The following is a 24,197-nucleotide window of genomic DNA, read 5'->3' as shown; positions in this document are numbered from 1 at the left end:
GAAGGGGCGTGTCTGCTGTGAGACTTCAGAGCGTTCAAATCAGAGGCTAAAATCAGGCTAGGAAATATGCCTTTTATTTCTAAATTATAACAACTTTTGATCTAAAAAAAACATACTAACATTATAAGGGCACCCCAGGAAACATTCTAAAATAATCCATGCAATGGGACCTTTAATGAGCGTTACCTGGACGCCACACCAGCCTCGAGTCCCACGGAGGAGCTCCGGAAGGAAAGGAGTGACGACAGTGCAAGACGAGAGAGGACCAGGCCTGGACCATTTATGTTGTGTTTTATTATGTTTCTATGCGGCAGACGTCCATGAGGGGCTGCCGCTTTACTTTCATTTTGTAGTGTCTATTTATTTTGATATTAAAGTTTGTTGAACGTTCGCCGGTTCCCGCCGCCTCCTTCCCTGAGCCTTTAAACCTCGTTACAATAATATTATATGATAGATGACACTGCTCAAATACTCAAGATTAGGACACATTCACAGAATATCATTATACATAGGCTACTGGAAACAAACATTTCAACATCATGTTACATATGAAATACAAATCTTTATTTCTAAAAACGGAAACAATTAAGAAATATTTATATATATTATAAACAGAGACATTTAGTGTGTTGTTATAAAGTTTTTGGCATATAAAGCTTGCCTGGCTGGTTTTGTATTAAGATCTTACAACAGAAAACACATCTGCTGCATCGTCTAATTATATTCACACTTGTTAGTGATGTTTCTGGACCAAAGACAACTATTTATCATGCAATACTTCCCACAATTTATGGTCCCTTTTTGTAAAAGAATCCCAATACCTTGGCAGTCGCACATTACAGTAGAGAAATACAGTTAGTGTCTACATTGGTAAATTGTGCTGTAAAACTTCAGTAAATACAGATAACGACACTGAACGCAAGGCACCTGTTACCATGTTTGACTTTCATTAATACAATATTTGCTTCACCAGTTCATTTCCTCTGATGTATTGATTCAATGGCATGGCTATTATTATAGCTGACTAAACAAATTATAAACCAGACAGTAAATATGGATTAGAACAAAGTACATCATATATCCTATTATTTTACTGGCAAGATCGTCCTGCCCCTCAACACATACAGAAGCAAATGTTACCCGTTTAAATTATATGACCAAAAAATATATATATTCTAAAATATTTTTTGTCTGTGTTAATTTTGCAGCAGTAAAGAACCTAATAATGCAATGAGGTTCTCAGGACAACTTTGAAAAGAATGATTATTTAAGAGATCATCTTAAACAGAGCATGAACACTGTTTACAGAATTTTTATATGTATCTTAAGGAAGAGAACTTTAGAACTTTTTTATTTAACAGAGAACCAGAATTTAATATTATGCCTACAAACCTGTCTTGCTTTAAAATGTCTCTATTTATTGGTCTGCATAATGCTCTGTACATCTAGACTCTGAAATGGTTTTGACAGGTTTGCCTTTGATCATATTGAACTTTGGTTGTTATAGAATATTAGGGAATGTCTATCCACCACCTTAACAACATCAAAAGTTTTACAGATCATCTATGTGTGATCTCAAACAGCCAGAGGTGGCCAAATATTTCCATAGCCTTAGATTTGTCTTTGATGTGGCATACTATGTTTACTGTAAGATAATGGATGCTAGTTAATGACCTGTCGTTACACACCCCCGAGCGTCACTCGAAACTACAGGTTAGAGATGAGATATTTTCAGTTGATTGTCAACTTCACAGGCGTTCCCAAATACATGGAAAGGTTTATATTAAATCATTCTCTTTCCATCACACACAAAGTCATCAGAATCTTAGAAAAATATCTTATGAAACCTTTGTATAAAAATAGCGCTCTGTTTTGCGAGATTACAATGTCCTTAGTGTCGTTAGTCCTTCGTGAAGAAGATTTGTTTTGGTAGAGATTGTAGTGTCTTTAAAGGCACTCGTGATGTGCAGTTACCCTCACTGAGCACAAGCCGTACTGTCCGAGCTCACTGAGTGATGCAGTTTTCTCCCATATCCTGAGCATAGTGGTCAGAGACTGTGGTTCTCAGTTCCTCTACGTCTCGACGGAGTTGCTGAGCTTCAAGCAGCTTCTTCTGCAGCCCCTCGGGGCTCAACCAGTCCTCCCACTGCTCTCCTACTGGAGGGGGAGCTGCTGCAAACAGACAGACATGGAGTCAGCCACAGCTGATAACGGCCACAATACATATAACACAACATTAAAATTAAAATTTCAATATATCAACTTAAAGTGAAAAAAATTTTTAAAATTAAATATTCTTTTCATGAATTCCTTTAAAATTCGTTTAATTCCTTGATTTTACTGTTTAGAATTTTACTGTTTTAAAGGGGTGGTTGATTATGATTTCACTTTTCTAACTTTAGTTTGTGTGTAATGTTGCTGTTTGAGCATAAACAACATCTGCAACGCTCAAAGTTCAAAGTTACAACGCTCAAAGTTCAAAGCAAAGGGAGATATTTTCCTTTAAAGAAATCACTTTTTAAGGACTACAGCAAATGGCTGGTTGGGACTACATGACATTTAGTGTCATCATGAACCCTAAAATGTACATAAACCCCGCCCCCAGAACAATTTATAGATCATCAAGACAGAATATGCTAATCAATGACTAGAAGATAACTACACATAAGCTACATAAAATCATCAACTAACCATTCAGAAATGTTATCTACATGTTGTCACTTCTTCTTGAGTCTCTATCTTTGTCTGACTCTGGTTTGAACATAAAAGGCTAAAAGTTTTTGAGTGGAAGCTGTTGAAGCTCTGCCCTCTGTGCCGGGAGCAGCAGCTCATTTGGATTTAAAGGGACACACAAAAACGGTGCGTTTATGCTCACCCTCAAAAAGTGACAATTTTAACATGCCATATTAAAATATCTGTGGGGTATTTTGAGCTAAAATTTCACATACACACTCCGGGGACATCAAAGACTTATTTTACATCTTGTGAAAAGGGCATTATACCACCCCTTTAACTCTTGCATTAAACATTTCAATCTTTAAAGCTACACTATATAACTTTTTTAAAACTCCAAACTATGCCTTTACCCAATTACACTTTGATAAACTTTAATTATTTACACTTATAAATAATAATGATTTATATTTTCGAGCTGTCTGTATGGATTTCGCTCAATTGCATACATGTTTCATTCCCACATGCATCACATAATTTCCACTTTTATGGTGTGCAAGTAGTGTGAAGCTGAAAGTTTGATGGACAAAAAAAAAAAAAAGACCATAAATCATTTAAAAACAGCAAGCCTCTGGCTTTTTTATAAAAAAAACGTTTTTTATTAGCCCATCTACTTATATCTTATAAGATATCCTGTATCCATGTGTATCTGTACACATGTGCCTCGAACCACATTCATCCGCACAGAGGAGCAGACAGAGTAAAAGCAAAAGGATGTTGTTCCGCAAGGCACATGCAGTTTTATTTTTAACCGCTAGAGGGAAAAATGTTACATTGTGTAGCTTTAACATTGACAATAATGGCTATTTTGTTGAATTGTAAATAGATTGTTGAAAAAAAAAAGGAACAAAGAAACAAAAACTCATAAGCCATTGTAAAGCAAATATAGAGATTATGGATTATTCCATAAAAAAAAATAAAAAAATTACAATGCAGGTGTATATAGTCAATTATATCTAGGCATTATCTGATGGAGTCCTCTCTATAGCATGAATACAGCAGAGGGCGCACTTACATGCAATGCCGAGCAGCATGGAGAGGTTTGGGTCATGGCCCTGAGCCCGCTGGGTGAGGATGTTGCAGAGGGAGCGGAGGTCACACAGACAGGCGGCCATCTCTCCATACAGCCTCTGGGTGAGCCGGGCTCCCACGGGGAGCAAACCACGGCCACCCTGCGGCTCCTCACCCTGAAGACGCTCTTGCAGTGTCAGATTGTGTTCCATCAGCTCCTGGTTCTGCACTGAAAGCTGAAATACAAACACATGCACACCTCAATTCTCCTGTGTGCAGTGAAAACACAAAGGCAAAGAGCTGAATATGCATTATGGTCAACAACTAACCTCCTTCATAGCAGTGCGTAACTGCAGCAGACCCTCCTCTTTCTCTGCCACCTCTTCTCGCAGGGCCTGACTACTGCAGTCCTCCTGAGAGAGCAGGTCCTCCAGAGTCTAAGTCAACACACACACATTATTAAGGTTGTAAATTTGGCTAATATAAACTAAACTGCGACTGCTTTTGGTGGAAAATAGTTTGACTAACATTGTAAATGGACATGGGTTAGAAAATGCTCTAAAAAGTGTCAAATATATAGACTTCAGATTTTTTCTTTTATCATAAAAAAATATCAGGTATTTCTAAAGAAGCCTCCTACTTTGCGGAAGCTGTTTGTTAAGATTCCTCACCTCATAGTTACTATTGTAAGAACATAGCTGAGGATATAATGATAGAATATGACGACTGGCTCTTAGTGATGGGGATTTACTTAAATTACAGATAATTACAGTCTTCAAGTTGAGATTAAAAAGACCAATTCTTATTCAGAACCAGTTCCATTTAAAAAAAAAAAAAAATACTAGAACAGAAAGACGCTCGTTTTCCTTTAACGGTTCTTAAACATCATTTCCCACCTGCACTACCATTTCACAGGTTTGGGGTCAGCAAGATATTTTCAAAGAAATTAATACTTTTATTTAGGACAGAAGCATTGAATTGATCAAAAGTGACCGTGAAAGACATTTATAATGTTACAAAAGATTTCTATTTATTGTTTCTTGAGCACCAAATCAGTATATTAGAATGATTTCTGAAGGATCATGTGACACTGAAGACTAGAGTACTGGACAAAATTCAGCTTTACCATCAAAGGAATAAATTACATTTTAAAATATATCAAAAAAGAAAACACTTATTTGAAGAGTATTAATATTTTACAATATTACTGTTTTTACTATATTGTTTTATCAAATAAGTGAAGCAGGGTGAGCAAAAGAGTCTTCTTTCAAAAACATTAAGAAATCCTAGTACGAAACCCAAACTTTTGAATGGTAGTGTATGCAGACAGAACGCTGTAATAAAATACTCTGAACAGTGTTTCTTGAACCAGTAATCAGCAGCAGTGCCAATTATGCACCTGTTAAACAAAATACAACTTTACCCTGATCTGTGAGCCAAGCTGCTCCATTATCCTGAGTTGTTTTTCGATGACCTTAAAAGAAAAATTCATCAAGATAGTACCTTAATATATTTGTACAGAACATACATTCACATTAATCAACAGAGCCATGATACAACACTACTAACAAACCTCTTTTAAGTGTTACTGCAATTGTTTAACAAGTCCTTTAAGAAACTAATGTGAATAAAAACCTTTTTGAGTCGCTGCTGCTCATCTTTCAAGGCAGTGTTTTCTTCTCGTAGCATCTCTATGTCAAGAGAGGGCAATCTCACTCCATCCTCAAGGCTCTCCTGCACTCTGTTCTGGAGACTAAAACCACAAGCAAATCAAATAATATTAGACATTAGCATAGCAATGCTCCAAAACCTTATCAGTAGACTCCTGGTTTTGAAACATCCATATCCATATCCATCTTTTATGCATGGTTGAATGGGTTTGCATGGTTTTTCCTACCTGGTGACTGTTGTAAGTAGTTCTCTCTCCTTGCGTCTCTGTTCTTCCAGTTGGGTCTCTTTGTTGCGCACAGCACTGCAGGCCCCCTCCAGTTGGACTTCTAGATCTCCGACGGTGGCCTGCAACTGAGCTGCCCTCTCCTCTACCTCCTCTAGCTGCAACACAACATCCAGAACTGCACTATAACCAACTGAGAACAACAGTTGCTCAAAATAGTGGTCAACCAATATGGGTCTTTCAATAGCCAATGCCAATACCAATATCTAAAGAGTCAGGTGATAAATGAGCAATATAATATACAACATAAATACACTACCATTCAAAAGTTTGGGGTCTGTAAGAATTTTTAATGTTTCATTGAAAGTAGACTCTTATGCTCACTAATGCTGCATTTATTTGATCAAAAATAAAGTAAAAATAAAATAATGTGAAATATTGCAATTTAGAATAACAGTTTTCTATGTAAAATATCATTATTCCTGTGATGGCAAAGCTGAATTTACAGCATCATTACTCCAGTATTCAGTGATCATTTTTTGCAGGATTCTTTGATTAAGAATTTCAAAAGGAAAGCATTTATTTGAAATAAATTAGAAAAATGTAACATTATAAATGTCTTAACTGTCACTCTGATCAAAATAGATGCGCTCTTTCTGAAAAACTAAATAATATATTACCCCAAACCTTTGAATGGTATTGTAAAAGAAAAAAAAAAGAAAAAAGTACAATACCAAATGAAGTTCTATGTGAGATTCTGAAACTGGATGATACTCACTAAAATAAAACCTAATCCTTGCCATCTAATGCAAACAACATTATTTGTTCTAAGGCTATTATAAATGGCAAGAACAGGGTATAATCAGCTAAAAATCACACAAGTTAATAAAAATATTTAAAAGGCATAAACAAACAGATTAAATAATTTACAGAAAAATTTAATCTAAGATGTTTTGGTGCATCTGAGATTAAAAAAATACTTTAGCAACCAAAGCACAATCAAAAACAATGACTTGGAGAAAAAGCAGAGTGGGGCTGGGATGTTGTGAGCCAGCAGGGTAAGGAGTATGTTATTTTAAGATAAAGAGTACAATAGGACCAGATGTGTGATATATGGGTGCAGTGGATGCTATAAAGGTGTCTGGCAATAAAACACAAGAGAACATCTCAAGCTGAGCATTAAGAGCAATTGTTCTGAGACCACAGGAAAAAAAGGCTTTTGTTTTGTTGGCTGACCATCAGAGAGAGCAGTACCTTTTTGTGCTGGGCCTGGTAGTCTTCCATGGTCGGGAGGTCAGCCAGATATCGCTCGAGTGTTTCAATCCGCTGCTGTTTTTCTCTGTTCTGCTCAGACTCCTTCTGGCATTTCTTTTTCAAGCTGTTGATGTGCTTGTCCCGACTGCGGATCTGTGTAGTAAAGAGCAGCAACACGATATAAAATCAAACATGAGTTCAATGAGATTCAGGGTCATATGTGGTAGGCCACATGAAGAAGCTTGGATATGCTCACCCTCTCCTCTTGTTTCTTTAACTCCTCTGCATGTTTTTCACTGCTCTCTTTTAAGACCTCATTCAGACGTTGTGTTTCTGCTTCCACTGCGCCCAGTCTCCGATCTGCTTCTAGCTTCTCCTTGGTAAAGCAGTCGTTGCGCTCTGCAAACTGGGCTCGCAAAAAGGTATTTTCCCGCTGGGCTTCCTATCACACACACATAAAGACAGACGATTCACTGAGATGTTTTGATATAGAGTGAGGAAAAGGCTATGTGCATGCATGTGGGCTAACCTGTAGTCTCAAAAGACACACATCGGTGTAAGGGGCTCCACGTCCCATGAGGGCACTGTGCACCTGCAGCTCACTCTCTCTGAGACGCTGTTCCAGCTGAGACATTTGCTGCTTTTGCCTGCAATGCACAAGTTCCTACGTTTAGCATAAGTTAAGGTTCACTCTTTGTAGGATATAAGACACTACTGAAAACTTGGCATTACCTTTCAATGGTAAGTTCTTTCTCTTTCAGTAAGTTCTCGTTGGCTTTAATGATAGCATCCCACTTGCTGTTCTCCATGTGAGGAGTTGCTGGATACAGAGATGCATACTGTCCACTTCCTCCAGTCATTAACTGCAATAAAAATAAATAAAATAGTAGGTGAAGCAGGAACTCTTATTTAAAACAGGCGTAAAAACACAGTAAGCCCTAGACTGACACCTATGTTAACTTTAAAGCAATGCCAAATGACACTGAATACTAAACAAAAAGAAAAATACTTCCTGTCAATCAAAAGAAGAAGAATTTTTGGACCATTACAAACTCATGCAGTAAAGAAAATGTCTCTGGCACGAAGTTGACAGCAGAGTTGCAATTTGAAGCATGAAAGCAGGGCAATTCACACTCATAATATGTGGTGCTTTTTGTTTCAGTGTTTGTTAATAGTAGTTTGAATTTTAGATGTATAGAATCAAATATGTCGTTTATTACTGTCAGAAATATTAACAGCACTGGATTTTCAATCTCTGCTATAATTCAATATTTAGAAACTGTTATAAATCAAGTTATCTTGTTAGCTAAATAAACATGTAAAACATGCTATAGATAATTATTTAAACTATAAATTATTCAAAACCAAGACAGCAGAAAAAAACAGAACACCAAAATCAGGTAATGTTACAAATTATCTGATACCGGTATCGGCACACTAATTTTACATCTCAAGTTATTAGTTGTTAGCCTAAATTGCAATTGATTTACATTTTCCCTGGCTGCATGGCCTACGTAAATAAAGAAAATAAAAGTTGTTTTAGAGGCAGAGCATTACATTTTACATGTTTGTTAACTAACAAAAAAACTATTAAAAACACTTTTGCTGAAATATAATATCAATATTAGGTGAAAAATTAGAAATGCCTTAGCAACTAACTGAAATAAAGTACTAAAATTATTAAAACAGAAATAAAAATAAAAGCAAAATAGAAACATTTTAAAAAAAAAAACTAATAAAAATGACAGAAGCACATACAAACTTTACTAAACCTTAAAAACTAAAATTAAAAATCTATAAATAATAGCCAATTCAAAAATATGAATAAATACTAACCTATACAAATAATATTAAAATAACACTGATTGATGAAAGATATAACAAAGCCAAACACTGTCTATTTTTGGAACCACATGCACTGAAGAATTATAATTCACAATAAGACTCAGAACACGTGTTGAATTAAACAGAGTTAATTTCTTACTGATTTTAGATGGATGATTCACGATTACATAACTGTTCCCTTTTCCTTTCATGTATGCAGCAGGACACAAGATGAACTCTAACCTGCATTTGTTCCACCTGAAGCCGCAGACTCTCGAGTTTCTGCTTCTGCTGCTGCCAGCTGGCCAGCTCACAACAGCGTTCCTGCAGTAACGGATCATAAGCGCCTGTGTTGGACTGGTCCCTCAGGAGAGCCTGAGTCTGCAGGCCCTGAGGTACGGAGAACATCCTGCCAGAGGCACCAGACCCTGGATGAATGTTCCTTTGGCTATATGGGTCTACAGGACAAGCGAGACCTGCCCTAGCCTCCGGTAGAACTTTATAAGTCTGTTCCAGCAAGCCTGTATTGTCCTCAAGCCCGGTCAATTGCAGCTGCTGCCGTACATCAGGGCAAAGACCCCCGAGAAGAGCTGACTGATTAAGCGTTGGCTCCATGGCAGGCACATCAAATTTCTGGGCTTCATCCATCCGCGTCTGATCTCCAGAGGGGAAGAGCGAGTGGTCGAGACCGTTTACTAGGCTGAGATATCGGCTCAGGCAATCAGGCTTGACTGCATTCAACTCAAAATTTCCATCGTGCTGAGCATCCAGGTTGGGGGAAGATGCAGATTTGGGGAGGGATGACTTAGAGCTGGAAGAGCTGGAGGACGCCCGGGTTTCTTCAGAAACATGTGGCTTGATCTTAGAGGCCAGAGTTCCGGCCGTGGAAGGCATGACATGGGCGGTGGGGATGGGGATCTGACTGCGGATGGGCTGGAAGGATGGACTGCTGCTAGTGCTGTGGATGTCTAGAACAGAAAATGGAGTAAGACATAAATGAAACCCCAACAAAAAAAAAAAGCTGTCTTTGGTGCTCTTTGTAAAGCAGTCAAAAAAACATTTTTTTGGTTTCAATTAAATTAATGTGCTACATTTTAGTTTGATAATATTTTTTTTATTTAATATTTTGTATTTAATGGGGATTTATGGCACCAAATTTGATTTATGCAATAGTTATAATCCATTCACTTTTGGAGCATAGATCTGAAAATGAAATTTCCAACTTAAACTGTAATAAACCTTGAATGCTTTGGAACACATACTTAAGTTTGGTCTCTTTTTAAAGAAGACACTTGGCAGAATGCTGCCAAAAGTTTTAAAAAGTGAAGTTTATTGTTCTGAGAATTTTTTTTTTTTTACTATTTTCAATTTTTATTTGAAATATACATTTTCCAAAACATTATTTACTCTAAAACTGCAAGAAACTCTAAAACTGCTTTCAGTAAGATTTTGTTTGGGCGCATTACCAAACGTTCCACCAGTCATCTAGTATGTGTGACTACTTTTCATGACTTTTTTTTTTTTTCGTACAATATTTTGGTCAAAAATGACCGAAGAGCACCAGAGAGTTAAAGTTAATAATTAACCAAATGTCTATGATTATACAGTTGTACAGTAATGGCATATTTTTTTCTTAATAACAGTTTGTTATTCACTGATAGACATTGTTTCACACATTAAATTGGAGAAAGCCTGGAATATTACTTAAAGTCAGTAATATTTGAGCTGTATATCAAATTATACCATGGCAAAATAAAAGTTAAAGGAAGTCAAAAATCAATTAAAATAAAAGTAAAATAGTAAATAAATAAAAAATAAGAAAATAAAAGACAGCTCTTCCATTTTGCCCCACAGTTAAATCATAAATCCTTAACAAATTATATAGACATTATATAACAGCAAAAAGGATGTTGCTAAATTAACCAACCTTTCTATTTTGGCAAACAAAGAACAAATTAATGCTAGCTAGTTTTGACATCTAACAAACAACAAACCATTGCAAAAAAAAAAAATAATAAATAAAAAAATGGTACTCACCTTGCTAGCAGTAAAAGCGATACCAAAACATGATAACATATTCATACAATGAAGGACAGTAAGGCATAAAAAAACACTCTTCCAAGTGCATCTTCAGTAAGTGGTTTAGACAAACTACTGATCTTAAAACACGCCCACTCCGTCTGACAGAACTCGTCCTTCAAAAACTGAAAGTCAAGCTCAGGCAAGGTGAGTACCTGCTATGAGAGTTTCTTCTCTCTCCTACAACTGTGTTAGTTCAGGAGAGCACACACACAGAAAGGTTAGCGGTATTTATAGAGCACTCTCATGTTACGCTGTGAGGTGTCTATGTGTGGGCCTCCTGCTTTAACCATACAGCTCACCTCACACTCATACATGCCTAATGGTCCTTAATACTGTAATACTTCTGAAGTACATTTAAACAAGTTCCTCAATACAACAATTAAATTAACACACACAAATCAAGAGGAGAAGTCAAGAGGCAGGCAGCAGTAGGAGGGTCTACCCTGCGGGTATCTCTTTTAAACATCTGCTGTGGACAGGTTTAAACAATTCTTTGGGTCGACGAAAGATTCTTAGAGGCTTTCTTGCCATTACAAGAAACACCCAGAGCAAAACAAAGCCGTCACCATCGCAACACCGAAGCCCACAGACATTCAACCATATATTTAGAACCTCTAAAGTGAAATGGCTGCCAAGAAGTTTAGTGCCGCCACCGTTTTGGCCGTTTAAAAAACAAATAAAAGCCATCTTATTAGTGTGTCAGAATAAGTTATACTTAGTTGCTAGGTGCCACAATTGTATGTATGAAAACTCAATAGATTGAGCAGTTAATCATTACTGTTTCTATGGGAACTATCTGATAGTTGTTTCAGGATAATGACAACAAAAAAGATGGATTTATGCTTTTCAGCAGCTGATACCAATATCTAAATAACAGGCTGGTCAGATAAAAACAGGATCTAATTGGACTAACAAATTTTCTTGACCTTTTCAGTCATTTATGATAATTTTAAAATCTTTCTGATTCAGACTGATGCACTAAAAGCTTGGGGTCAGTAAGATTTGTATTTTTTTTTTTCATATTTTATTCAGCAAGGCTGCATGAAATTGAGCTTAATGTACAGACTTCACATATAAATAAATGCCGTTCTTTTGAACTTTCTATTCATCAGCATACGGAATAAAAATGTATCACAGTTTCCACAAATTAATCTTAAGCAGCACTACTGTTTTCAACATTGATAATAATTAAGAAAGAAAGAAAAGAAATTAAGCACCAAATCGCCATTACTATTTTTACTGTATCTCTTTGAACAAATACATGCAGCCTTGGTGAGCATAACAAATGTCTTCAAAAAACAGTGTCTATAACTTCTATAGAAAATTCCTCGACTTTACCAGACCTGGAAAGAAAACATTTTAAATTTCTCTGATATTTCCAGGTTTCCCTATGAATGTAAATGGTAATCCTGGATAAAATGATAAATTACAGCAAGTGAGTCAGAAATAATAAAGTCGTCATTATGTTTTGGAAATCGCATAAAAGGGTATAAAACTTCTGTTAATCGGGCATGGTTATGCCAATAATCAGCCTAACTGATATGTCAGTCTATCACTGAAAATAAACAATCACACCAGGCCAAACAACACTATTACAATATTGTAAACATAAGCTATACATTAACACAGAAATGTTTTTAAACCCACTGCACATTCAGTACAGATCGGTGGTAATCGACAAACACCAGCTCTTCAGTACAGCTAATCTTTGTGTATTACATGCTTAACAAGGCAGAGAGAAGGAAACAAGACCAGGATCAGAGTTTCCATTCGGCCCTCCAGGTCAGGCCCTCCTAATGAGACCCCCATCAGTGGAAGTGCAACACCGCCTGGAGGAATCTATGGTATGGAATATCATATCCTCCTCCAAATCTCATAGGAGTTCCAGAACTCTGAGCACATCTCCATGACTAAGAATATTACAGCTTAGTCTAAAAACAGCCAGCGTGATGTTAATGTCTGCTGTAAATTAAAAAGGGTTCTCTTTAAAACCAATGATTGTTCGGTGGAATAAAAAAAAATAAAAAAACTCACTAATTAATTAAATTTGGATCCATGATGTCTGAAGATTAATATATTAATTCTTAAGGTGACAAAACTTCTATTCTTGTACATGGGCACGCAAGCATTGTTCAATTGCTGGAAATCAAATCAAATTTTTTTTAATTACGTGACTAATGTTAAAGGGATACTCCACTTTTTTTGGAAATATGCTCATTTTACAACTCCCCCAGAGTTAAACAGTTGAGTTTTACCGTTTTCGAATCCATTCAGCCGAACTCCGGGTCTGGCGTTACCACTTTTAGCATAGCTTAGCATAGATCATTGAATCGGACAAGACCATTAGCATCTCTCTCAAAAAAATGACCAAAGAGTTTCGATATTTTTCCTATTTAAAACTTGACTCTTCTGTAGTTACATCGTGTACTAAGACCGACAGAAAAATTAAAAGTTGCGATTTTCTAGGCTAATATGGCTGGGAACTATACTCTCATTCCTGCGTAATAATCAAGAAACTTTGCTGCCGTACCATGGGTCCAGCAGGCGTAATGATGTGACGCAGCGCCTGAAAATAATCGACCCTATAGTCTACCGAGCTGGGGACTATTTTCAGGCGCTGCGTCATATCATTACGCCTGCTGAAAAATATCGCAACTCTTTGGTCATTTTTTTGAGAGAGATGCTAATGGTCTTGTCCGATTCAATGATCTATGCTAAGCTATGCTAAAAGTGGTACCGCCAGACCCGGAGATCGGCTGAATGGTAAACTCAACTGTTTAACTCTGGGGGAGTTGTAAAATGAGCATATTTCCAAAAAAAGAGGAGTATCCCTTTAAAATGAAGGGGCTGATGAGGACTTGCTCACGTGAACTCGATTCTATTACACAATAGGCAAGTCAATGAACATGACAATATCTGAACACCCGCAGAGTTCTCACCTTCAGTGTGGTCAGAGGTACCCAGTCCCATGTCCCCACTGTCCGCTGTGCTGGGCCGCCATCCAAAACGGCTCTGGAACTTCTCAGACACAGCAGGTGTCAGCCACTCTGTGTCAGAGTGTCCTGCTGGAGCAGAAAATAACCACACTATGTGACATCTATTATGGTTATGAGGTACATGACATAACATAAAAAGATAGTTCGCCCAAAAACTTTGACACTTCAAAAAGTTCATAAAGAGATCGTAAAACTAATCCATACGAATGAAGCAGTTTAGTCAAAACTTTCTGAAGAGACATGATCACTTTAAATGATAAACAGATTTAATTTAGGCTTTTATTTACATTTAAACACTGATCATCGAACATTAACAGAAGCTCAACCGAACTTGCTTGAAGCAACGAGAAACCTCATTGGTTCCTGCTGAAGCTCAAACGTGCTGCGTAACACGAGAATGAACCTCATTGGTTCTCACACGTCAAGCGAACATGCTTGAGCTTCCGTTTACCACAACTGATGTGTGCATTGCTGAATGTTTATGTGTGAATAAAAGCCTAAATTCAATCTGTTCATCATATAAATCCCTTTATGAACTTTTTAAAGAGTCAAAGTAGTAGTTGTGCAGCTGTCAATGGAAGGACAGAAAGCTCTCAGATTTCATCAAAAAGATCTTCATTTGTGTTTTGAAGATAAATGAGAGTCTTACAGGTTTGGCGAGTAATTAATGCCATAATTTTATGAGTGAACTATCCCTTTAAGTTCATCCCTAGATCTGTACCTGTGATTTTGGGGTTCTGGTATTTCTGTGAAGTGGTCATTCCTGTGGCAGTCACCTGTGGACCAGATACATTAGTGAATTAAGTGTAATATCATTATTATAATTTCATAATAATAATAATAATATTCTTAATATAATTTTTAGTAGTAGTGGTTTTCAAGAACTACTGTTTATTTACATATATATTTAAAAAGTACACAAAATCATTCGTTGATTAACTTAACTCTTTCAAAATATATTTTTTGCAAAACATAAAGCAGAAAATATTTTCCAAAGCTTAGAGCTGGAATAGTTGTGAAAGTTAACTACGTTATATTCATGCTATTTTTATGCTAACTTGCATGTGCCTTCATTTCTTAATTTACAGAAGATATCCCTAGAAATGTTATCAAGAGTCCCAGATTATTAGGGCATTAAACTCATTTAAATGTTCTTAATAACTCCGAAAACCACCTCTCCATATGTTGCTACCTCAAACAAACACATTCACACATCGCACAGTTAACCAAGTTAGCTAACGTAAAGAGTTTAAAAGGTCGGTAAAAAGTAAACAACTCCACGTACCTTGACTCACGGGCTGAAAGGGTCTTTACTAAACTTAACAATGACGCGAACACAGCCCAGAGGGACAATAATAAGCTTCATCACATGAGACACGCTGATTGGATGCTAAAGTCAACAACAACGACAAAAAGCAGCAAAACTAAAAGCGGCCTCGAGCTTCAAATACCCGCCGACCGTGGAGCCACTGAAACTCGCGACTCTTTTTTCAACCGTTATTCTAATTCTTCCTCTGCGTTTGGCTCGCGTGCCAGGCTGAGACCACAAGCGCCCCCTGTCGCTTTCTTAGTGAGCTGCAGGTGCGCAAACCAGACACACATCTGCTTTTATTACGATATATATATTTTTTTTTTAAATGAGTTATTCGCGAGACAATGCCATATTAAAATATTAGATTCAATTTAGGAGGGGGTTCCAACTAACAATACGCCATATTTGGGGGGCCCTGGCATAAAAATAAGTTTGGAAAACCCTGCTCTGGGGTACACATTATAGCTCACCCCTGGTTGGAAAACACAGTAAGCACTCCAGCCCAATAAGGGGAGCTTGTCTGCAAGTCAGTTCATGCACCTTCATTGAACAGAAGCAGCAATAGCAGCAGTAATCGGTGGCACGCTGGTGGCAAACTGGCAAAGCAACGTTTATTCCCGTGTAATTATCTCAAAATATTGATTTTGTGAATGATTGCACGCCGGTGCCCGTACAATAGATTGCAATGGCACCGGGCTGGCAAGAGATCGCTTCACAGCATGTGGAGCAGATAACGGGATATGTCAGAGAAACCCTGTCGACCGGCCTCGTCTATCTGAAGTCTGAGCTGGGAATAGACTTGGGCTTGAATCCTGATCTGTGCGCTCCATGGCTGCTCCTTTTAACAGCTTGGGTCGGACTGGTTTTCTTAGTAATTTTATGGGTCTCGGTCTGTCGTGGTTTCTTTAAAAGGCTTACAGGGACAGAGACCGTAGACACCCCCGAAAACACCGGTCCAGAGCAGCCGGTGAAGAAGGCAGATGAGCCCAAGAGAAGGAACAGAAAGAAGAATGCTGAAAAGGTTTGCTTCGTTTAGATGGGAGGGTTACTGACTCGTTTCTTTTGAATCGGTACCAAAAAGATTCGTTTAGTGCAGGTTGCATTGCTACGCCTATTGGTGGAGACAAGCGAATTGAATCATTTACTCAAACGATTCATTAGTCATTCACGTTTAAAACAACTCTAACTGACATTCAGGCATCCAAATTCTATTAAAAACAGCTTTCAAATGGCATAATTTGACTAAAATCACCACACTTAATGAAAATATCAGTAACTTTTACATGTATTACTATCTCATTGTGTTTTATTTTAAAATACATGTTTCACAGAAGGCCCAGAGAAATGGACTTGCTGTTGAACCGCAGGAAGATGCCAAAGTGCTGGACGATCAAGAACTACCAGGAGTGAAGACTGACAAGGTCATAATGATATGCATTGTGTCATTTACTTTGACATTTAGGTTTAAAGGGATAGTTCAGCCAAAAATGAAAATACTGTCATTTATTTATTCTGATGTTCCTGATGGTTTTAGGCAAAGAAGAATAAGAAAAAGCCAAAGCCTCCTGCTAAAGAGAAAAAATCTTCTATGTCTGTTGACGGCAAAGAACCTGATGAAGGTATATTTTGATTAATATGAATCCCACACTTTATAAAAAGTACACAGAATTAGTACAAAGGTTGTAAAAAATAAGTGATTTATTAGATCGATAAATGGCTAATTAAGTATATTTTTATTTGTAAGCCTACATGCATAATGATATATATATTTTTTTATATATATATATATATATATATCGCTATTAATCGATTCTAAAATAAAAGTTTGTTTATATAATGTGTGTATGTATTTTATTATATATATGTATATTTATGTGTGTGTGCACAGAAACATATGTATGCATATATTTGCTATACATATATATGTATATGTGTAGCTATATATAATTGCAATATATATCGAATTGACAGTAATATATGTTTTACATATTATATTATAAATGAATATAATACACTACCCAGCTCCCAAAAAAGTTGGTCTTTCGATTTAAATGGGCAAATGCTTAAGAGTCAATGATTGGACCATTATTGCAGTTATTATTATGTTTCTGGCATGTTCTATGTTTGCCAACAGTTATTCTAACCCTAATTGATGGAGTGTGTAGCTTTTCATTTCTTAAACAACCATGCAGGAACAAGACACATCATGGCCATATTCAAAGTTGACAATGTCAAGATTTATCAGCCTCAAATTGTGAAAGAATGTTTAGAGGGAGCATGAAGAATCATTTTCACACATGTATTAGCACCTCTGACTCCAAACCTTAAATTCAATGAAAGTCTTTGGATGTGCTGGAGGAAACTTTACGTAGTGCAGGACTCTTGCATTGTCAATACAAGATCTTGACCAAACATGAATGCACCCCTTGATGCAAATAAATGTTGTGATGTTATTTCCATCAAGAGGTGCATCAATTTTTGCCAAGATCTTGTATTGACAATGCGAGAGTCAAGAATTGTATGCTAAATATTCCAAGAATGTATGTTTTTTTTTTTGTGTGTATATATATATATATATATATATATAGGCAAATAACTTCTGTGAACTATTATTTATAATATATATATATATATATATATATATATATATATATATATATATATATATATATATATATATATATATATATATATATATATTATAAATAATAGTTCACAGAAGTTATTTGCCTAATAAATTCTTGTGGCTCAGAACTTGAATTTTATTTGCATAATGGTTGGAACATGTTTGTCATTGTAATTGTATCTGTCAGGTACCTGGGAGACCAAGGTCAGTAACCGTGAGAAACGACAACTGAAGCGGAAGGACAAGACTCCAGGTGATGGGTCAGGCAGCCCAGTAGCAGCAGAAGCAGCTTTGACTGATATTAGTACAATGGAGCAGGTCCAAACCACCCCAGAAGAACAAGAAACCAACATCACCACCACTGTTTCTACACCTCCAGTCCAAAGAGAAGTGGAAGGTATATATGATCACTGTTTATAATTTGTTATGGTTCATTACAGTTGTGAATAATGGTTAAAACAAAACAATTTTTCCCCCGCACATTTTAGTTGACCCACCTGAAATTGAAGCAAGTTTTGAACGAGATACTGTCGTTCCTCAAGGTAATAAATCAAATGCTAACAGATTATAATGTGAAATATAGATAGACTTATTTGTTTGTTTGATCATGGTAGTGACACCATGTTGGGAGGAAGGGCTGGCTGTTAATGGTTCTGGCTTGAGTGATGTGGGCATGCAGCTTCCTCCTCAGATGGCCAGTGTTCAGGCAGAGAGCTGGACCAGCATGACTGTCCCGACTGAGCGTCAGACTAGTGAACCCTCTGTCTGGTCCCAAGATATGGAAGGTACTGAGAAAAAAGGTTTCAGGAATCACAATTTCTTCACGAGAAGGGCATGTTTTTGTCTTATTATATCACTTATTGTTTGTGTCTTATAAAATCATGGACTGGTTGAGCCTTGGTGCTCATGCAGGAGATGCATGGTGTGAATCTGACTTGAAACTTGTCAATCAAATTTATCTTAAGACATCTTAATGTCTTCTCTATTAACTCAATGAAAACTTTTTATGAACACCTCTTTATGTATTATTCAGTGAGTTGTTTTATTAATACTTTAAATTAATTGATTCCTTAATGATAGTAAAAACATTTAAAATGTTACAAAAGAATTCTATTTCAAATAAATGCTGTGCTAATGAAGTTTCCATTCAAGAATGAATCCTAAAAACAATTATCATGGTTTCCACAAAGATACTAAGCAGCAGAACTGTTTTCAACATTGATAATAAAAAGAAATGTTTTTTAAGTAGCATATCAGAATTATTTCTGAAGGATCATGTGACACTGAAGATTGGAGTAATGATGCTGAAAATTCAGCTTTGCATCATAATAATAAATTAAAATTTTAAAATATATTAACATAGAAAACCATTATTTTAATATATAATAATATTTCACAATATTACAATTATTTTCTGAGCTTAAGATACTTTTTTGTGTATACATTGTATGTAAAATGCAAGTAGATTAATTTGTTAATTTTTTATTCTTAATACAGGCTCATGGACCATTGTTTCATTCAGTGGATTGACTGCTGGTAATTACAAACTTATGAAATAAATGCGTAACTAAACTCAACTGTAGCTCTGCTCATATTCAGCCAGGAGCTGTTTCTCTGTACCACTTAATCATGTACAGTATCTCCAGTTTCACCATGATCTGTCGCATATAAAAAAAAACTACATCCAAAAAATTAAAAACGTGTTTACTCTGTTTACAGTCCCTAACCTGAGTTGGAGTGCTCATCCTCCTGTACCAGTGGATGACGAGTGGTCTGGAATAAGTAAGAATCTATACATGCCCAGATCCTGCTTTCATTCACATATACAGAGTCACAGACTTACTAAGAGTTGCTGTTGTGTTCCTAAGAAAGCACATCTGCAGATCCATCATGTGACTGGAACGCTCCATCAGAGGAGTGGGGGAACTATGTTGAGCAACAGCCCGTGAGCGCACTACCGCTGGAGCCGCCGGTCCCAGAAGTGGCACAGGTCAGTCCTGGAAGTGGCACAGGTCAGTTCGTTGTGCAGCTGTAGGCCTGTGGAAACAAACTTCATTTTTACCTCTCTGGATTAATAACGAGAAGGAATCAAAATCAGTTTCTGATCCGGGTTTTGATCAGAATCTTTTTCTACATTTTAGAAATATTTATGGTGATGAGAGCGAGAGAGAAAGACTGCTGTGGCAAATACACTTTTTTCACACTACAAACAAACGTAGTTTTATTACAAACTGCAGGGGGGTTGTTACTTGATAAAGCTAATAATTATCACAAAAAAGTGACTATAAACCGATTTCAAAGGACATGTGAATGGGTTGAAATATTACATTGAAATCTGAGGGGGTAATAGAAAATATTTTAGATCAAAGGGGAAAAAATGTACAAAAAAATAGGGAATCCTTGGGGTTACTAATGTAGTCCCATTAAAGAACAAATGACTCTTATGAGTCGGTTCTTTTAATGAATCAGTCAAAATGACTCACAAATGAATCTCTATAATCCCGACTTCAAATAAATGCATTAAAGATAAACAGTTTTGACTAACGCTTTACAAAAAGTTCCATTAGTTAAAACAAACTAACGATGTAAAATACTTTTAGAATAGCATTAATATATAGATGTAAAATACTTTTAAAATAGCATTTAGATTTCAGCATTTACTAATATATTATTAAAAGCCAGAGTTGTATCTATAAAAAAGTACTGGATGGACCTTAACTAACTTGAACAAGGAACAGTTTTTAATAAAAAAAATAGTAAATACTGGGTAACACTTTACAATAAGGTTCATTAGTTAACATTAATGTATTAACTAACATGAACAATACATTTGTTATAGTGTTTATTAATATTTGTTAATGTTAGTTAATAAAAATACAGCTTATCATTGTTTGTTCATGTTAGTTCACAATGCATTAACTAATGTTAACATACAACCTTTGATTTTAATAACGTATTAGTAAATATTGAAATTAATATTAACTAAAATTAATAAATGCTGAAGAAGTATTGTTCATTCTTAGTTCATGTTAACTAAGGTAGTTAACTAATGAACGAACCTAAGAAATGTATTGCTAAAATGAACTACTGGGACTTTATTGGAAAGTGTTGCCCAGTTTTGTTGTAATAAATGGTACTTTGAAAAAGCATTGTTAAAATAGTATGGTTAAAGAATCGTTAATAGAATCAAAATTTAAGTAAATCCTGACAATTCGCATCCCTATAACCAAGAAGTTGAAGCGAGGCTGAAAACTGCCTAATTTTTTTCATTACAGGAGTCTGATGACGAGAAAGATAAAGACGAAGCAGGCGCCCCTGGTAGCGTTAAAGCTAAGAAGAAGAAAAAGAAGAAGAAGAAAGTGGAAGATGCTGGACCTTCTGCTCTGGTGAGGATGTTTCCAGAAATTATTCACAAAGGACTGAACTGTTACTTCAAACCTAATGCAGAAAATCTGTATCATGTTCAGTCGCAGATGAAGGCAGAGAGAGACACGAGCGTTGCGACACCGGCACAGAGCGTGACAGGAAACGTCTCCGCTGCCACAGCAGGGGTGAGAACTCTTTGTTTTTCAACATTCATCTGGATATTAGCAACAAAAACTAGCTCCTAAAGCTGTCATCATCTTCACAGCCGCCGTCAGCTCCGGTACAGACGCAACAGAGAACGAGTGGACCCGAGCCGGCTGACAAATCCACTCCTGTACCAACACAAAGTACGTTCAACCACCATATAAAAGCGTTTAAGTTTAAAGTGCCCCAATTGTGCTATTTTTAAGGTCCCTAATTTTTTGAAGGTCTCCTACAATAGGTTTACATGCATCCAAGGTCGAAAAACATTTAAATTTTCTTATAATATACATAGTAGAATCACCTGTTTTGTCATTGTCTGAAACTGTTTAACAAAGAATTCAGTCTCTCTAAACCCCTCATTTCTGAGAGCCTGCTCTGCTCTGATTGGTCAGATGACCCAGTCTGTTGTGATTGGTCAACCGCTTACAGCACATGTCGGAAACGGAACGCCCATTACCATATCTGAATTTCCGCTCTGGAGGCTTCAAACAGTAATGATGGTGGCAGTTTTACCATATCAATTCGAGCCCGAGTCCTCATCCTTTGGAAGTGCATGCGGAGTAAATTTCCTTTTGCTTAAAACAGCGTCTTCTCGACATGTCAAACCAAACTCTTCCAGGCCTCAGCTGCAACTACTGTGTTTGAGGGCGGGTCAAAGTAGACGTTGTTGGTGGTAGCCAATGAAAACCACAGGCTGGCATTATGCAAATTAGGTTACGTTGATTCATGTAGGAAGTGAGACTGGAATTACCGACGACTTTCAGGCAGTTCAGAATCGGGAGACAATAAAGCTATATTACACACAAAATGAAAAGTAATTTCCAGAAAAAGCATAATTGGGGAACTTTAAAGGTTTGCAAAACACTATCTCTTCTCCACCAGAAAAAACAGATGACAGCCTGGAGTCCCCGAAACCACCAGTCAAAAAGAAGAAGGCTAGAAGAGAGACATGAAGAGTACGGAAGAGATGACAACATATGCAATCTTGGGGTTGTACAGAATTTCATACTTCCCGAGTGACTCGTTTTTTGATACCCTTAATCCACTGTGTTGTGAATCCCATCCTAGTGTCCACATCCCATTAGGTATATCTAGACAATGTACTGTAACGTTTCCCGTCACATGAAGGGACACTTCAGATTAGTTTCTTTTTTTTGTTAATTGCTAATTATACAGTAAATTTGAAATGATTTGTATTTGCAGCAAAATGTTTTTGTAAGAAGATCCTGGTGATCCTCATGAAGCACTAGGGACGAATCAAGAACACTTAAGATTACGCACAGAAACCTATAGATCATTGAGCTGTTACATGAGAGCGTTGTCTCATCTTTCATTCATGAACACTATGGCGGATTAGAGTGCACTAATTTAGCCGCGCTGTTTTGTTTTTCTGTCGTTAGGAGGAAAAGCAAGAAATCAAGCCATATGTGAAAACCGTACCGAACCCTGAGAGACTTGCTGCTGGTGAGCACGAGTAGATGATGCTATTATCAGACAAACAACTTCTTACTGTACGCTTTGGTGAAGTAGTAGTGACGTCGGCCGGGTTTTTTGTGATCAATGTTACACCAGGTACAGCAGTGTCAGGAAAATTTTAATGCCTTAACTTGTGTTGTGCAAGATGGCAGCAACGATCTGTCAGCTGCATGCGGTTTCCTCTTTCGTATTTATTGGTTAATATAAGTCATGTTTAACGAGTATTACAGATTAAAGCGTTTCTTTGCACAGCTGTGTTAATGTCTGATTATTCGGTTTTAAATTGATGTTCAAAAATGAACATTGTGTCATCCCAAACTTCTGTGAAACACACAAGAAGATATTTTGAAAGATGGGTTCCAGAGACTCCAGTGTTGTATTGTGCACCACTGACTTCAACTGTATGGACAAAAACAATAAAAAAACATTCTTTAAAATATGGGTAACTTTACAATGAGGTCTCATTTGTTAATTTACGTCAATACGTTAGCTTACGTGCTCTTAACTATGAGCAATATATTTTTTTACAGCACTCAATCTTTATTAATGTTAGTTAATAATGAGACATTGTGACAATTATCAAAGAAAAAAAAATAGGATGGGGTCCTGGTTGTATTCATCAGTTGTTGATTGTATTTTGAGATGTGGGTGTTGTAATTTAAAAATAAATGTGAGTTTGCTGTTGATTGTGAAGCGGCTGGGTTTAAGAGTAGATTAATCCTTAATTTGTTTAAAGGAGCTGTATGTAAGAAATCTATTTCAATTAATCATAAAATGGCCCTGATGTGTCACCAGACATTAAGAAATCATGTTCATTTCAAATACTTATATCACTGACAACAGTAGTATGGCTAGGATATTGTCATTTAAAAAGTGGACTTGCAGCCCTCAACTGATGTTGATGTTGTCATCTTGTGTTTTGGCCTGAGCGCCTCCCTCCACCTATCTACCAATCACGAAGTCAGTAGTGTTTCGGGATCCGGGTTGCCAGCTCTGCTCTTACCTACCCTAACTTTAGTCGGACAAAAATGTCTAACGTTACTAAATCAAAAAGACCTCGTTATAATTCAGAAATTCGTCGTGACAAAGTCCGAAATAAAAACAGAATTTGTATTGGAGATGCTTTTGAAAGATGGAGACGGCTGAAAACGGAGAAGAATTTGAACACAGACACGACGTTGCTAATTTTCTCCTGGACAGGTAAGATTCATCTATGCTTGGCTAACTTGTACTTGATGTCAATGGACATTTCATATATTCATGACAGTCGAACAAAGTTATGCATGTTCGTGCAAAGTAACGTAACATTAGCTCACATGGACGTATTAGCAATGCATTATGGAGCCCGTTTCTCTGTCATTATGCGGAGACGCTGAGGAAAACAAGACAGAAGCCTAACTTTACCTCAGAAAAAAAAAA

General features: G+C 36.7%; 2 protein-coding genes across 9 annotated transcripts; one reads left to right on the top strand and one right to left on the bottom strand.

Moving 5' to 3' along the window:
• Nucleotides 1-542: 542 nt before the first annotated feature.
• Nucleotides 543-15,377, bottom strand: cep85 (centrosomal protein 85). Of its 4 annotated transcripts, none has more exons than XM_081389870.1 (14): nucleotides 15,080-15,377; nucleotides 14,516-14,570; nucleotides 13,738-13,860; nucleotides 8,960-9,684; nucleotides 7,625-7,755; nucleotides 7,422-7,539; nucleotides 7,149-7,334; nucleotides 6,893-7,045; nucleotides 5,642-5,796; nucleotides 5,380-5,497; nucleotides 5,168-5,218; nucleotides 4,074-4,181; nucleotides 3,749-3,980; nucleotides 543-2,172 (listed from the first exon to the last, which is right to left on the bottom strand). In XM_081389870.1, the coding sequence occupies exons 2-14, from the start codon at nucleotides 14,553-14,555 to the stop codon at nucleotides 2,006-2,008; spliced, it is 2,307 nt and encodes a 768-aa protein (XP_081245996.1). In that variant the 5' UTR covers nucleotides 14,556-14,570; nucleotides 15,080-15,377; the 3' UTR covers nucleotides 543-2,005. The 4 variants fall into 4 exon arrangements, with proteins under 4 accessions (XP_081245996.1, XP_081245995.1, XP_081245997.1 ...); XM_081389869.1 differs by having other exon boundaries at nucleotides 13,738-13,863; nucleotides 15,080-15,373; XM_081389871.1 differs by having other exon boundaries at nucleotides 543-2,169; nucleotides 13,738-13,863; nucleotides 15,080-15,373.
• A 263-nt stretch (nucleotides 15,378-15,640) lies between these two features.
• On the top strand, nucleotides 15,641-23,029 carry mtdhb (metadherin b). 5 transcript variants are annotated; one of them, XM_081389864.1, is made up of 14 exons: nucleotides 15,641-16,127; nucleotides 16,438-16,527; nucleotides 16,641-16,725; nucleotides 17,920-18,129; nucleotides 18,221-18,274; nucleotides 18,347-18,517; nucleotides 19,230-19,268; nucleotides 19,452-19,514; nucleotides 19,601-19,722; nucleotides 21,008-21,118; nucleotides 21,200-21,283; nucleotides 21,364-21,445; nucleotides 22,185-22,292; nucleotides 22,703-23,029. In XM_081389864.1, the coding sequence occupies exons 1-13, from the start codon at nucleotides 15,792-15,794 to the stop codon at nucleotides 22,253-22,255; spliced, it is 1,518 nt and encodes a 505-aa protein (XP_081245990.1). In that variant the 5' UTR covers nucleotides 15,641-15,791; the 3' UTR covers nucleotides 22,256-22,292; nucleotides 22,703-23,029. The 5 variants fall into 5 exon arrangements, with proteins under 5 accessions (XP_081245990.1, XP_081245992.1, XP_081245989.1 ...); XM_081389866.1 differs by lacking the exon at nucleotides 19,230-19,268; XM_081389863.1 differs by having other exon boundaries at nucleotides 22,185-23,029.
• The last annotated feature ends 1,168 nt before the right edge of the window (nucleotides 23,030-24,197 follow it).

Source organism: Scardinius erythrophthalmus (assembly GCF_964197995.2).
Source record: "Scardinius erythrophthalmus genome assembly, chromosome: 16".
Lineage (NCBI taxonomy): Eukaryota > Metazoa > Chordata > Actinopteri > Cypriniformes > Leuciscidae > Scardinius > Scardinius erythrophthalmus.
Note: the sequence above shows the minus strand (reverse complement) of the source record. Positions and strands in the feature narration are given on the sequence as shown.